Source organism: Simochromis diagramma, unplaced genomic scaffold (genome assembly GCF_900408965.1).
Source record: "Simochromis diagramma unplaced genomic scaffold, fSimDia1.1 OVJJ01000611.1, whole genome shotgun sequence".
In the NCBI taxonomy this organism is placed as follows: Eukaryota; Metazoa; Chordata; class Actinopteri; order Cichliformes; family Cichlidae; genus Simochromis; species Simochromis diagramma.
Window position 1 is genome coordinate 2113260 of NW_024387175.1, and position 13669 is coordinate 2126928.

The 13669-nt window shown below is 40.9% G+C and overlaps 1 protein-coding gene across 3 annotated transcripts in view; it reads right to left on the reverse strand.

The window, feature by feature from the left end:
• LOC120744937 (von Willebrand factor A domain-containing protein 5A-like) overlaps positions 1 to 12284 on the reverse strand; it is a 174737-nt gene extending 162453 nt beyond the window's left edge. Inside the window, exons 1-10 of one of the 3 annotated variants that reach the window (XM_040049515.1) lie at positions 12138 to 12274; positions 11536 to 11722; positions 11325 to 11372; positions 10959 to 11161; positions 10647 to 10869; positions 10167 to 10333; positions 9969 to 10083; positions 5680 to 5855; positions 5511 to 5599; positions 4526 to 4670 (exon numbers count right to left, since the gene is read on the reverse strand). In XM_040049515.1, the coding sequence (XP_039905449.1) occupies positions 4526 to 4670; positions 5511 to 5599; positions 5680 to 5855; positions 9969 to 10083; positions 10167 to 10333; positions 10647 to 10869; positions 10959 to 11161; positions 11325 to 11372; positions 11536 to 11566 (1197 nt within the window). In that variant the 5' untranslated portion in view covers positions 11567 to 11722; positions 12138 to 12274. Of the gene's footprint in view, positions 1 to 4525; positions 4671 to 5510; positions 5600 to 5679; positions 5856 to 9968; positions 10084 to 10166; positions 10334 to 10646; positions 10870 to 10958; positions 11162 to 11324; positions 11373 to 11535; positions 11723 to 12137 lie in introns of all 3 variants that reach the window. The other 2 variants (XM_040049519.1, XM_040049516.1) reach the window with 2 other exon arrangements.
• Positions 12285 to 13669: the final 1385 nt, after the last annotated feature.

Genomic DNA, 13669 nt, shown 5'->3' on the forward strand with positions numbered 1-13669 from the left:
ATGTCACCTAAAAGGTCAACCTGTTTCTCCATCACCTGTTCAGCTCTGATGATTCAGTAAGGACATCTCCTGGTTTCATCTTCATGTTTCCCTCTCACCAGATAACCAAACCATATCATGACCAGCAGCTTTTACAGCTGTGGCTCCAGCAAACGTCAGCTGATACTAGAAAGTAATATTAAATACATTCTAACAACAGCTGATCAAGCTTAAACGAGCTGCTGTTGTTTATCCGCTGGTCTCCTCTTTCTAACGCAAAGTGGGCAATAAACAAACAAGAAAGACGGGACTTGCGGTAGAAAAGCCGATCAGCTGATCATTGATCAGTTTCATGTTTGAAGTAATAACAGGAGAGGGAGGGGGAGTGAATGAGAGAAGTAGATGCAACTGCGCAGCAAAGACAGAATAACTCCAGCTTTGTGTCTATTTTTTAATTCTAGCTGAAGTACGGGACAAATCGCTTCCTTTTCACCTCAATATGGAACCAGTCCAGCTGTGGCTCAATATATCAGTTGTTAAGTTTAACGTGAAAATACTATGCAAACATTCAGGGATGAACTTACACACTTGCTTTACTTCTCTGGGATAGTTTTCGCCGAGATGAAGCATGTAGCGAGGCTCCAACAGACCGCCGACAGGTCTCGCAGAAAAACAGCCGCTCTATCACGTGACACATACTGCTCCGATGCGCCGAGCTGGGTTACACCAAGTAGCGCGTTTTATGAGGTGATTTTCTGATACTTCGGATCGGATTACATTTTTTATTTCTCTCCGATATCCGATCCTGTAATTTAGGTCGGTATCGGACCGATACGTAATATCGGATTGGTCCATCTCTAATAACAACATATTGCCTTTTAATAATTGTTATTATGACTTATTGTCTTACTTTTGGTTGCATCCTGTCAGTCCCTGTGATAAACTGAGCGTGACCTCCTCCTTCCTTGGCCATCTCATTGATGAGAGCAGAGCTGGCCCCTTCCCCAATCCCAAAAGAGAAACACCTGCAACACAACAGCTGTTTTTAAGACACACAGGTTTGGTACGCAGCACATGTCATCATCATTTTTGCTGTTTCACCTGTGGGAGCCTGAGTAGTTCTTCACCAGATCGATCACTTCTTTGGTGTTCCCCACCTCTCCATCAGTAAAGACAAACAGCTAGAGAGGAGAGTTTACATGAAAGGCCAAATTACACAAGCTAAAAGTAACACATATGCACATAGGACTTTTTTACCGATCGGGAACTGGATCTAATGCTTTTAACGGAAACTTGGCAGAGAGTCGGTGAGTCCAGTTGTTTTACTGAACTTTTACCGCATGATTGTGAGTATCTTAATGTGCCGAGGATGACTGGGCGTGGTGGTGGAGTGGCAGCTGTTTTTAGGAAGAAGCTCTCTTGCAAACAACTCTTAACTGACTCATATTCTAGTTTTGAACTTCTGGCGTTTGAATTGGGGCATCCCCGCCTGACACTCGTTGCAGCTGTATACAGACCTCCAAAATACCACAAGGATTTTATCCAAGACTTTTCAAACTTCTTAGCTGGAACTGTGCCAAGCTACGATCGAATCTTAATCGTTGGAGATTTTAATATTCATGTGTGTTGTCCCTCCAATTCGCTGGCCAGAGACTTTTTAAGCTTGATAGACTCCTTCAGTCTTGCTCAACTTGTGTCTGGGCCAACCCAGAAACAGGGTCATACATTGGATCTTGTGCTGTCTTTAGGGTTACCGGTCCGAAACATGGAAATATGTGATGCTGTTTTTTCTGATCACTGCCCTATTGTGTTTGACATGCTTTTATCTCTCCGCCATTTTACACCTCTTATTTCAACACGTCGTTGTCGTGTTTTTAACCCATCTGCAACAGAACAATTTTCTATTGCTTTTAAAAAAGTTTTAAGATCTCCCCTTGGCTTTGGTACCGAGGAAATGACAGTTAATTTTTATGATAAATGCAAAACTGTCCTTGATGAGGTCGCTCCTTTTAAAACTATAAACTCGAAACCACGACCAGACCCATGGATAAATAAGGCCACTCGTTCAGCCAGACGAGAGTGCAGGAAGGCTGAACGTAAGTGGAAAAAAGATGGGCTGCAGGTGTCCTTTCTCATGTTGAGAGACAGTCTGTACAGGTATCAGGACATTGTTAAAGCAGAAAAGTCAAGGTTTCTTTCTAATGTTATTGAGAATAGCTCCAATAATTCTCGGGTTCTTTTTTCAATTATTGACTCTGCCCTGAATATTTCCCCAGCTTCTTGTATTAATAGTTCCTCAGACACCTGTGAAAGGTTTTTGAAGTTTTTTATCAATAAGATAAAACAGCTTCGATCTATGATCGCCCTGCCTTCACATGACGTGTCTAAAATATTCACCTGCTCTGCTGTTTTTGATCAGTTTGAGCCTGTGTGTCTTGATCAGGTGGAGGAAGTATGTAGTGGCACAAAGACATCATCGTGTCCAAATGACATTATTCCAACACATCTTCTAAAAAAGATTTTTAAGGTTGTCAGTTCTGACATTTTAGCTATTTTTAATAGCAGCCTTAGCTCAGGTGTTGTGCCAGCCTGTTTTAAACATGCTGTTGTACAGCCTGTACTTAAAAAACCTAATCTTGACTCCTCCGTCCTCACTAACTTCAGGCCTATTTCAAAGCTCCCCTTCCTGTCGAAAATTTTGGCAAAGATTGTGTTTGTTCAGCTGCAATCTTTTCTAAATGGACACAATGTTCTTGAGAGGTTTCAGTCTGGTTTTAAAACTCTTCATAGCACAGAAACTGCACTTTTAAAAGTTCTTAATGATCTTTTATTAGCCACTGACTCAGGTGACTCAGCTGTGCTTCTGCTTTTAGATCTGACCGCTGCCTTCGATACTGTTGACCACAGCATTTTAATCTCACGGTTGGAGCATTGTGGCGTAAAGGGCAGCCCATTAGAGTGGTTCAGGTCATACCTGTCTGACAGGACCTTCTCCGTGAGCTTTGGCGATTTTATCTCTTCCTCAGCTCCCCTTACTTGTGGTGTTCCCCAGGGATCTATACTGGGGCCAATATTGTTCTCCATTTATATGCTGCCTTTAGGTCTAATTTTTAGAAAATACAACATTTGTTTTCATTCATATGCCAATGATACTCATATCTATCTTCAATTGAAGGGAAACAGTCCTGCCTCACTAGAACCCTTACTTCAGTGTCTCGGTGAAGTTAAATCCTGGATGGCCTCTAATTTCCTTAACTTCAATGAGAACAAAACCGAAGTGATAATTTTTGGACCAAGCGGCAATCCCAACACTTCTAATTTTAACCTGCACAGTCTTGAGCCTTTTGTCAAATCACATGCCAAAAATTTGGGGGTTATAGTTGACAGTGATTTCACCTTTGAAAAACAAATTAGCTCAGTTGTACAGCGGTCTTTCTTCAAACTGAGGCTTTTATCTAAGGTGAGATCATTTTTATCTTTTAAAAACTTTGAACGAGCGATTCATGCTTTTATTATATCCCAGCTGGACTATTGTAACTCCTTATATGCTGGAGTCAGCCAGACCTGCCTGGCAAAGCTGCAGTTGGTCCAGAATGCTGCAGCTCGTCTTCTGACACGTACTAAAAGATGTGAACACATTTCCCCGGTACTTGCCTCCTTTCATTGGCTCCCCTGTCCGCTTCAGAATTAATTTTAAAATTTTATTGTTGACTTACAAAGCCCTGAATGGACAGGCTCCCGGGTATTTGTCTGACCTCTTGCAGACTTATACCCCCCTTAGATCTCTTAGATCAAGTGATCTTTTGCTTTTAGCTGTACCAAGGTCGAGGCTGGTTCATAGAGGTGATGGAGCATTTGCAGTCGTAGCGCCTAAGCTGTGGAATAATTTACCCCTACACATCAGACAGGCTCATACTGTCAATCTTTTTAAATCTTATCTTAAAACGCATTTTTATTTACTGGCTTTTAATACAGCATGAGAGTTGTTTGTTAATTCATATTTGGCTTTTAATACTCTAAGTTGTTTTATTATGTACGTTGTATTCTTGTACAGCACTTTGGTCAACGCTCCTGTTGTAATTAAATGTGCTATATAAATAATTAAACTATTAAACCAGTCAGACATGACATTATGACCACGTGCCTAATGTTGTGCTGGTCCCTCTTTTGCTACCAAAATAGCCCTGACCCATCAAGGCATTGAGTCCACTAGATCCATGAAGGTGACGTGATATCTTTAAGATTCTTTAAGTCCTGTAAGTTGGAAGGTTGCGCCTCTGTGGATCGGACTTGTTTGTCCCACAAATGCTCAATTGGATTGAGATCTGTCAAATTTGGAGACCATATTTCACCCATATTTGCTTTGTGGCAGACCAGGAACACCCAACAATGGCTGCAGATATCATGGTGAATACATAATCAGTGTTATTTAATTTACCTATCAGTTAATTAATATAAACTCACACACTGTGTGTGTGTGTGTGTGTGTGTGTGTGTGTGTGTGTGTGTGTGTGTGTGTGTGTGTGTGTGTGTGTGTGTTAGTTACCTGTCTGGGCTGATTTTGAATGCAGGGTTGGCTGTAAATATGTTTGAGGGGCTCCAGGATCTCTGTTCCTCCAAGATCAGCCGCCATCTCCTCAACTTTCTTCAGAGCCTCCTCCATGGTCTTCTGGCTGTACTCCACACTCTTACTGCCATGAGATACACATAAGTGTCACAGTACTGGCTCTCTGACCCAGTGTTTGTGTTTCAGTTCTTGGTTTAATATTCTTTGATTGTTATTCCTGGTTTCGGTTATCTTTCGTTTGTGCTTAGTGATCTTAGTTCTTCCTCCCTTTGTATGTTTCTCGGTCTGTGTTTAGTCTCTGCCCCCGTGTTTTCTCTGTGCCTGTCCTAGTCCCCAGTCGCATGTCTAATCACCTTGTCTCCATGCTCCATGTCAGTGTATCCTGCTTTGCTTCCTGTGCCTTGTTATGTCGGATTAGCCCCAGCTGTGCTTCCCTCCTGTTTTCCCGTTCCCTCGTTACTCCCTGGTGTCTATAAGCCCTGTATTTTTCTCTGTTAGTTGTCGTTTCCTCCGCATTAGCTGCGTGTCATGTTTGTTATGTCGTGCACTCCCAGTTTAGGTCATTCTTCCTAGTTTGAGTTTTTGTTTTATTTCTAGTGCTCATATATTGTGTTTCTCAGTTTGCTTTTGCCAGCAAATAAAAGCTGCTGCCTTCAAGTTAAATACCCCATCTTAGAGTCCTGCGTTTGGGTCCAACCACTACCTGCCACACAGCAAACCTTGACAATAAGTGATTGATGGCTGTTTAGCACTGCCAAATTCTACATTGTAATTTAATGAGTTTCACTCATACACTTTCAAAACTGCCTTTGAGAACCATAACATAACAGCAGCTTACCTAAATGAGCTGTAAGTATTCTAGAAACGCATTATCTGGTGTAACTAGAGCAGATATCTTATTACACACTTTACACACAAGTGACATCATTGACTGAAGCACAGTTTTATGGACTGAATCACTCACGAAAAGATGTGTTCATATCTGGACCCAAAACTGTAAATGTTGAAATAGCAGCCAATTGGTAAGCTCTTCAACAGGAGCAGCAGAGTGTCCTTCAGGGAAGAGGGAGAAGATGGTGAGGCCACTGTGTGAGAGGGAAGGTTTTATAACTCTAACACCACATCATAAATACCCTGGCACTGCTGATCCGAGATTCCCGCTGCTCACTGCTATTGGTAGCACAGTCCATACTTCCAGATCGATCCACTAAGAACACAAACTCTCCACATGAAGCCATTGAAGACATCACAGACTGGGGGAACTCAGGGTACAGACTCACCATCACCATTGGATCACCCATCAGAGAACCTGAAACACATGAAAGGACAGAAAAATGTCAAGTTTACAATTTTTTTATATATTCCAACTGTTGGGGTACCTAACAGTGTTTTCAGTATTGTACCTTTATTTTGTGTTCTCGTCTTGGTTTACGACTGTTCATCTTGGTTTGTGATTTTATAGTCTTAAGCTTTGGTTCCAGACTCCCTCTGTTCTGTGTCTGCCCACATCTATGTGTTCCCTCTGTTGCAGTGTCAGCTTGGTAGTCTGTGTCTGTAAGTTCAGTCAGGGTTTCCTGTTTTACTTTGAAGGTCCGTGTCTTATGTTAATGTGTCTGGTTTTGTCCCAGCTGTGTCTCTCCCTCCTGTCTTCCATTCCCTGATTGCCCCCTCTGTGTATTCAAGCCCTGTGTCTTCTCAATTATCCCATGCTGTGTGTTCCGTCCGTCTGCCTGCCAGTTTAGTTTCTGTATTCCCAGTTTAGCCAATTTTCTGTTTTTGTCATTTAGTAATAAATCTTTGTTTTTAAAGTCTGAACTTTTGGGTCCATCATTCCTCCTATCCTGCCTGCACACAGCCTTCACATGACACCAACATGTTTGTAGTTGTGGTTTATATTCACTTATCATGTAAATGATTGTCATTTGGCTTTTGACTTCTCTGGGGGGGGGGTTTGAGGGTGAAATGAGAATGCAGTCATCTTTGATGACATTATTTTTGACTTTCTAATTCACACATGGTCAAAATTATGCAAACAGGCTCAGATATGACCAGTTTAAGCATGATGTTACCACCACAGTGCTTGACAGCTGGTACATTGTTCTTATATTTGAAAGCCTCTCCTTCACTCCTGCAAATTTAAGTCAAATGTAAGGGGCTTTTATTTTTGTTCCAGAAATGTAAAGTTTATGTTAGGGCTGGGCGATATGGCCTAAAATTCATATCGCGATATAATTTGAAGCAGTAATTTGTGCGGTAACGATATATATCACGATATATTATTTTCTTCTGTATTACGCATTTTCTACAGTATAAGGCACACTTAAAATCCTTTAATTTTCTCAAAAATCGAGAGTGTGCCTTATGTATGAATTCTGGTTGTGCTTACTGACCTCGACCGATTTTGGCGTGCAGAAATCTGTTAAAAAAAAAAGTTTTAGTACAACTTTGGTAAACAGCACTGCTTGATGGATTGTCAGAGCATTATGCATTAGTGAGGAGCTTCACGGAGTAATCTGGGTCCAAAACTCCGTCCCTTCAGGTCCCAAAGTCAAACGAATACTAAGAGTTAAAAACAGTCTAAATTCTTTCATCTTTAATTAAATCAACAGCATTGCTGCTTTATCGGGTGTAACAATTAAGTCTAACATCCAAGCATCCATGAAAACAGAAGTTATTAAATTTAACGGAGTTAGAAGTTAACAGGAAGTTAGCTTGCTAGTTTCCACCTAAACATGACACACCATGTTCTGACTGAGAGATTTTTGAAACTAATTAGAAAGTACAGCTCTGCTACCACTTCCAACATAAATGAAGACAGAAAACTAAACATCAGTGGCGTTTGTAGGGTTACTGAAGTTGGACTACCTGGTATATAATGTTGTGCTACGTGATTGCTAGAGACACAGCTATGTTAGCATAACATTAGCACAGTGAAGCTGGAGGATGGCCAACTTTTTATCCACTGGATAAAAGTTAACGTGAGGGATTCTGGTGGTTAGGGACAAATGCAATCGCATAGCAGGATGCTATACACAGGTCAAACTTCAGTCAGGAGAACAACTGAGATTATTCATCCACAATACGAGGTTAGTTATTAATATACTGCAACAACATGGGAACAGAACAGCTGCGAGAGAATTCAACATTAATGAATCAATGTTACGGAAGTGGAGGAAGCGCAGTTTTTGGCTTACCCCATATTTAAAAAGTGCTTCATCTCTTTGCTATGACTGTCGCCCGGCATAATTTGCAGATGATAATGGTTGTAGCCGCTGGATAGTTTCGACCAAAACAGGCGCAGCTTGATGACATCATCAACATGCGCTATCTTGATAGAGCGATATAGTCAAAATCTCTATCATTGGCCAAATTTATATCGTTTCTATCATATATCGTTTATATCGCCCACCCCTAGTTTATGTTACAATTGAGAATTAGTGATACTTGTTCCTGAAGATCTCAACCAATTTCTTAAAATTAAGAGTTTGGGTCTTTCTTCGAACTTATTAAAGTGGTGACACATCCAAAAAAACTACATACATGCAGTTGTTTGAACCTAGAATTTGCAGGTGTTTCATTTATGCAAATCTAAAATTCTCCTCCTTAGATTTTCACTGACTTTCTTTGATTTTTTCCCATTGTTATGATTATTGGTCAGGCCAATGAGTGGTGACGTAACAAATAACTTGATGAGAAAGAGTAACTACAGACAACAAAATTGTTGGTACCCTTTTGGTCAATGAAAGAAAAAATTCACAATGGTCACAGAAATAACTTATCTGACAAAAGTAATAATAAATAAAAATTCTATAAATCCTAACCAATGAAAGTCAGACATTGCTTTTCAACCATGCTTCAGCTGAATTAATTACAAAAATGATGGTGCCCACAACTTAAGATTTTGTTGAACAACCTTTTGAGGCAATCACTGCAATCAAACGATTCCTGGAACTGTCAGTGAGACTTCTGCACCTCTCAGCAGGTATTTTGGCCCACTCCTCATCAGCAAACGGCTCCAGTTGTTTCTGGTTTGAAGGGCGCCTTTTCCAGACGGCATGTTTCAGCTCCTTCCAAAGATGCTCAATAGGATTGAGGTCAGGGCTCATAGAAGGCCACTTTAAAATAGTCCAATGTTTTCCTCTTAGCCATTCTTGGATGTTTTTAGCTGTGTCTTTTGGGTCATTGTCCTGTTGTAAGACCCATGACCTGCGACTGAGACCAAGCTTTCTGACACTGGCCAGCACATTTCTCCCTAGAATCCATTGATAGTCTTGAGATATCATTGTACCCTGCACAGATTCAAGACACCCTGTGCCAGAGGCAGCAAAGCAGCCCCAGAACATAACCGAGCCTCCCCCATCTTTCACAGTTGGGACAGTGTTCTCTTCTTGATATGCTTCATTTTTCCGTCGGTGAACATAGAGCTGATGTGCCTTGGCAAAAAGTTCAATTTTTGTCTCATCTATCCACAGGACATTCTCCCAGAAACTTTGTGGCTTTGTCAAGTTTAAAGAAATCGCAGAACTTTAAGCACCACTCAGTAAAATATTTTAGTGATTGTATGTACTTAAGCTGTATGTACAGTGGTATGAAAGAGTGTTTGTCCCCTTCCTGAATTCATAGTTGTCTCATGTCTCAGTTAAGGTCAGAGTTCATGATTCAACAATTAAAAAAAAAAAAAAACCCCAAAAAACCCAACAACTGGTCAAAATGGCATTCACAGGAAAGTTCAAGGAGAAAACCACTGCTGACAAAAAAACAACACAAAGCCTCACTGTGGTAAATGGAACCATGAATTCTACTAAAACATCCTGAAGGAGAACGTCTGGACATCTGTTCGTGACCTCAAACTGGACAATGATCCAAAACACAACAGCAAGTCCACCTGTGAATGGCTTAAGGAAAAAAAAAAAGAAGACTTTGGAGTGGCTTAGTTAAAGTCCTGACCTAAATCTGATTGAGATGCCGTGACATGACCTTAAAAAGTCAGTCAGTCACTTTATCACACAGGGCGATGTAGGTTTGGGTTTTTTCCCTTTCATATAAAACACGTTCATTTAGAAACTATATTTTTTGTTTACTTCTGTTGTCTTTGTCTAATATTTCAATTAGTTTGATGACCTGAAAGTCTGACAATCTAAAAAAAATCTAAAAAGGGAAATCAGGAAGAGGGCAAACACTTTTTTAGACCACTGTAAACTTTGAACCATGTATGAATTAGAGAAAATCCAAAATACATTCAAACTTATGCAAGCTTAACAATTCTTATTTTTCAAATTCATTAAAGATCTATGCTGGACAATAAATCCACTCATACCCACAACAAGTGTATGTTTCTGATCACAACAATAACTCTTGAGCTGAAGAATAAAATAATGATATTTTTTACTAAAAAGCTAATAACAACACTAATGTTACTCACCCGGCTCAGCAGAGGCCTGTCCTGCCTCCACCACAGCAGTGGGCTGGTGGGCGTCTTTGTAATAAATCAGCAGTTCAACATCTCTGTCAAACTTGTGTCCTGCAGCCAGCTTGACCTGCACACCACAAACACATTCATATTTATTCCTCAGTAACAAGTAACAACCACACACAGCAGACACATCAGCACTCTACCTACCGTGGCCTGGGTTTGATCAGTGTTGAGGTACTGCAGAGGGTCCAGGGAACAGTTGGACTCTACTTTAGAGATTGGACGAGGAGAGGACACTCGGGCAGAAAAAGACAGACTGTAGGGCACCAGAGAGGCTGGAACAGAAGTCACCTGGACACCTGCACCTTCACTACCTGCGCACAGTATCAGGTAAAATATACTGTAATTAATGAGGCTGCTTACACTGAAATCCTTTACGTTACTAAGAACCTCAAAACAGTTACCTGTGCTTTATACTCTAAATGCTTCAATAATACAGAGAAACCGCAACATGACCCAATATGAGCAATAATTTGGCAACAGTGAGAATGAAAAACGGACTTTCAACAGAAAACCTCCAACAGAACCAGTTTCAACCATCTGCCATGACTCGTTGGTGTTGTGGTTTTTCATTTTCAAAAGTGTCATTGAAGCATTTCTGGTCCAAGTATTCTGAAGTTGTCCTACCCTGAGGTTGGTATCGAGGGTTGAGCACACCAGGCAGACAGAACCTCAGACCATCATCAGCCTGCACAGCCAGCTCAGTGACGTACTCCAACCTGATGGAGGCGCTCTCTCCTGGAGGCAGACTGCCCACACTCAGAGAGAATATATCTGGACTCTCATCACTCTCCTCCAATAGGAAGGCCTGCTGACCGGAGCTCAGAGCATCATCATACTCCTCACGAGCCTGAAGCACAGGTGACACATGTCAGTGACATTCACTGCGTTTATTTTGAAGCTCACTTATAATCAGGTTATATTTACTGTTCAGCTCACCTTCTGTTTCTCCTTCACCTCAGCTACAATCTGCGTCTGTCCAATCTGAGCACTGAAATGACAGACAGCAGCATCTCCAGGCAGAGGGAAGACAAAAACAGCCTCTAATGGTTTGTCCTCCTTGTTCTCGTAGTTCAGAGTGGAGACCACTGTAGCCACATGGTCCCTCACCTCCAGCTCCACCTCAATGCTCTTCAGAGGAACTGACAGACAAACAGAATTGTGATACAAACACAGCCCATATATTCTAGTGAAAAATGTTACATTTTAGCCACATGAAACTGTTATAAGAAATAAGCATACATGAAGATTTTAATAATGAAGTGAGGTTCTGGTGAATACAGTCTCTTTATTTTCTATCGGTACCTGGTTCTTTCTCGAATGTTAGCAGACCACAACAGTTCATCATCGCACCTGTGAAACAAAAACATTTAAGGAAATGGTGATGCAAACACTTTTATAGCTGCTGTACAATCTTCCCTGTGAAACTCATCAGATAATGTAATCACATCAATGAATGTGGTTATCTTTACTATTCATATAATAATATTATTACTATTATTACTACTATCCTCACAGGAAGAATGTCCTAGGTTTGAATCCACCATCTGGCCAGGGCCCTTGTGATTGAGTTTGCATTCTCTCCTGTCTGCGTGGGTTCTCAACAGCTTCGTCCCACAAGAAGACAACCAGTTAGTGGGGTTAGGTTAGTCAGTGTCAGTGATTATCTGCAGCCCTGCGACAAACCTGCGAGGTGTCATAATCTGAATTGGATACGCGAGAGAGAAGAGATGGACGGATCGATGGATTAGTCTCATTAGTAGTAATTCTGATTCAGTAAAAGGACTAGATGTTGTAGTCCCTGATAATGCTAGACTGCTAGATAGGTACTAGATTGGACATAGTGCTGGTGATGGTGGTGATAGTGATGATCACTATTATTCTTATGGATACGGCTGACAGTGCGACCAGTGCCACGCCCCTCCAACCATGACTTTCACTTTCCTGTGGTCGGAGTTTAAAAACAGCACAAATGTCTCATCACCACATGGATCTATTTCATTTTATAACAGAAACACAGCTCGTGCAACTTCACGTGACAGCACCCAGATTGTTGTCATACATGTTAAAGTTGTCATGTCAGTGAGCTGCTTAAACAAACGCACACTGGGAACTTACCTCTAAGAACAGACTGTAAGAGCTGTGTCGCTTCACTGGAGTCCTGTCTTGTAAATACGTGGAGAATATTCTGCAAACACGAAGCGCTTCGGCCCACACAGCGACTTTCCCGAAACAGGAAGACTTGCGGATGTGCTCGATTCGTTAATAAGACAGCACCGGGTGGGTGGAGCTTTACGCTGCCTCTGATGTCTCTCTTTTTTTAATATATGTATCTGAAACGCTGGAAACTCTCGCACTTGTAAAATTATACTGTATTTGTATTTTGCTGTTCTCAAACAAACAAAAAAACGCTGCATCTACCAGAATGGAACAAGCAACACAGTTTTCATTCAAGTCACATCCAGTCTAATCACAGTCATTTCCTTTTGGTGATGAGTGTATGATGATGGGTAGATGTATTATTTATTATGTTAAAGCAGGGGTGTCAAACTCAAATACACAGTGGGCCAAAATTCAAAACTGGAACAAAGTCGCGGGCTAACGTTAATATTTATTGAAATATATTTATTCCTCCAGATATAAGAATGAATCTTTTCTTATGGACTCAAACACGTTTTGCTGAAAAATTGAATATGGAACAAGCAAAGCTTAATACTAAACAATATATATATTAGCTGTATAATACCAGTAGGCCAGCTCTGATAGTAATTTGGTATGGCTTCGTGGGCCAAATGTAAGTAGGCTGCGGGCCAAATTTGGCCCGCGGGCCAGAGTTTGACACCTATGTGTTAAAGCTTAAGCTTTGGACTGTATCGCTTTCATCTGACACTAAAACTATCCCCATCAATACATATTTTTTTCTTCATAGTGCACCTGTCTTGGATCTGATAGAACAGGCAATATCAAGATATGAGGCTGTGTTTTTTTCTTTCTATTTTATGCTATGGTATAATTTTGTTGATGGCATAGGTTCCTGTGGGTTAACTTTTCAGTTATATCTGTCCATATGAGGTATGAGTGCTTCAGATTATCGACTCGTGCAGAAAAATGATCAAATTGAGCTATTCTTGGAAAGTGGATGGTTTATAGTGTGTTCAAGAGCGAGTCAACACAGCACTATTCCCTAAATGTTTTCTCTTAAAGACAAAAATGCAGTGAACCAAGTCTTGCTGTTTGAAAGCGTTAGAAAGCAGCTGAGACAGTAAACATAGTTCCATTTTTAGATTGTGTTTTACATATTCTTTAGAAAATGAAGGATCGTGTGCTGTTGTGGGACCTTTAAGGAACGATCAGCAAACATTAGCAGAATACAAGCATTTTATTGACAAAACTGCCTAGAAGCTGGAATGAACCTGTTATATTAAGTGTTTGGTTCCTTTCACTGTCTCATGAGCCTCCTGAACTGAAGAAAGTGGAATGACTCCTGAAATTGGCTTTGGTTTGTGGAACAAGTCAAAAGTCACAAAGTATGAACATCATCACCATCTAGTGGCAGAGAAAAAGAATGGGCACGCACACACAGACACACACACACAGTAGCTGTCCAATCTGTACTGTGTATTATGAGTATTCTACGGTGGCCCTGAGAG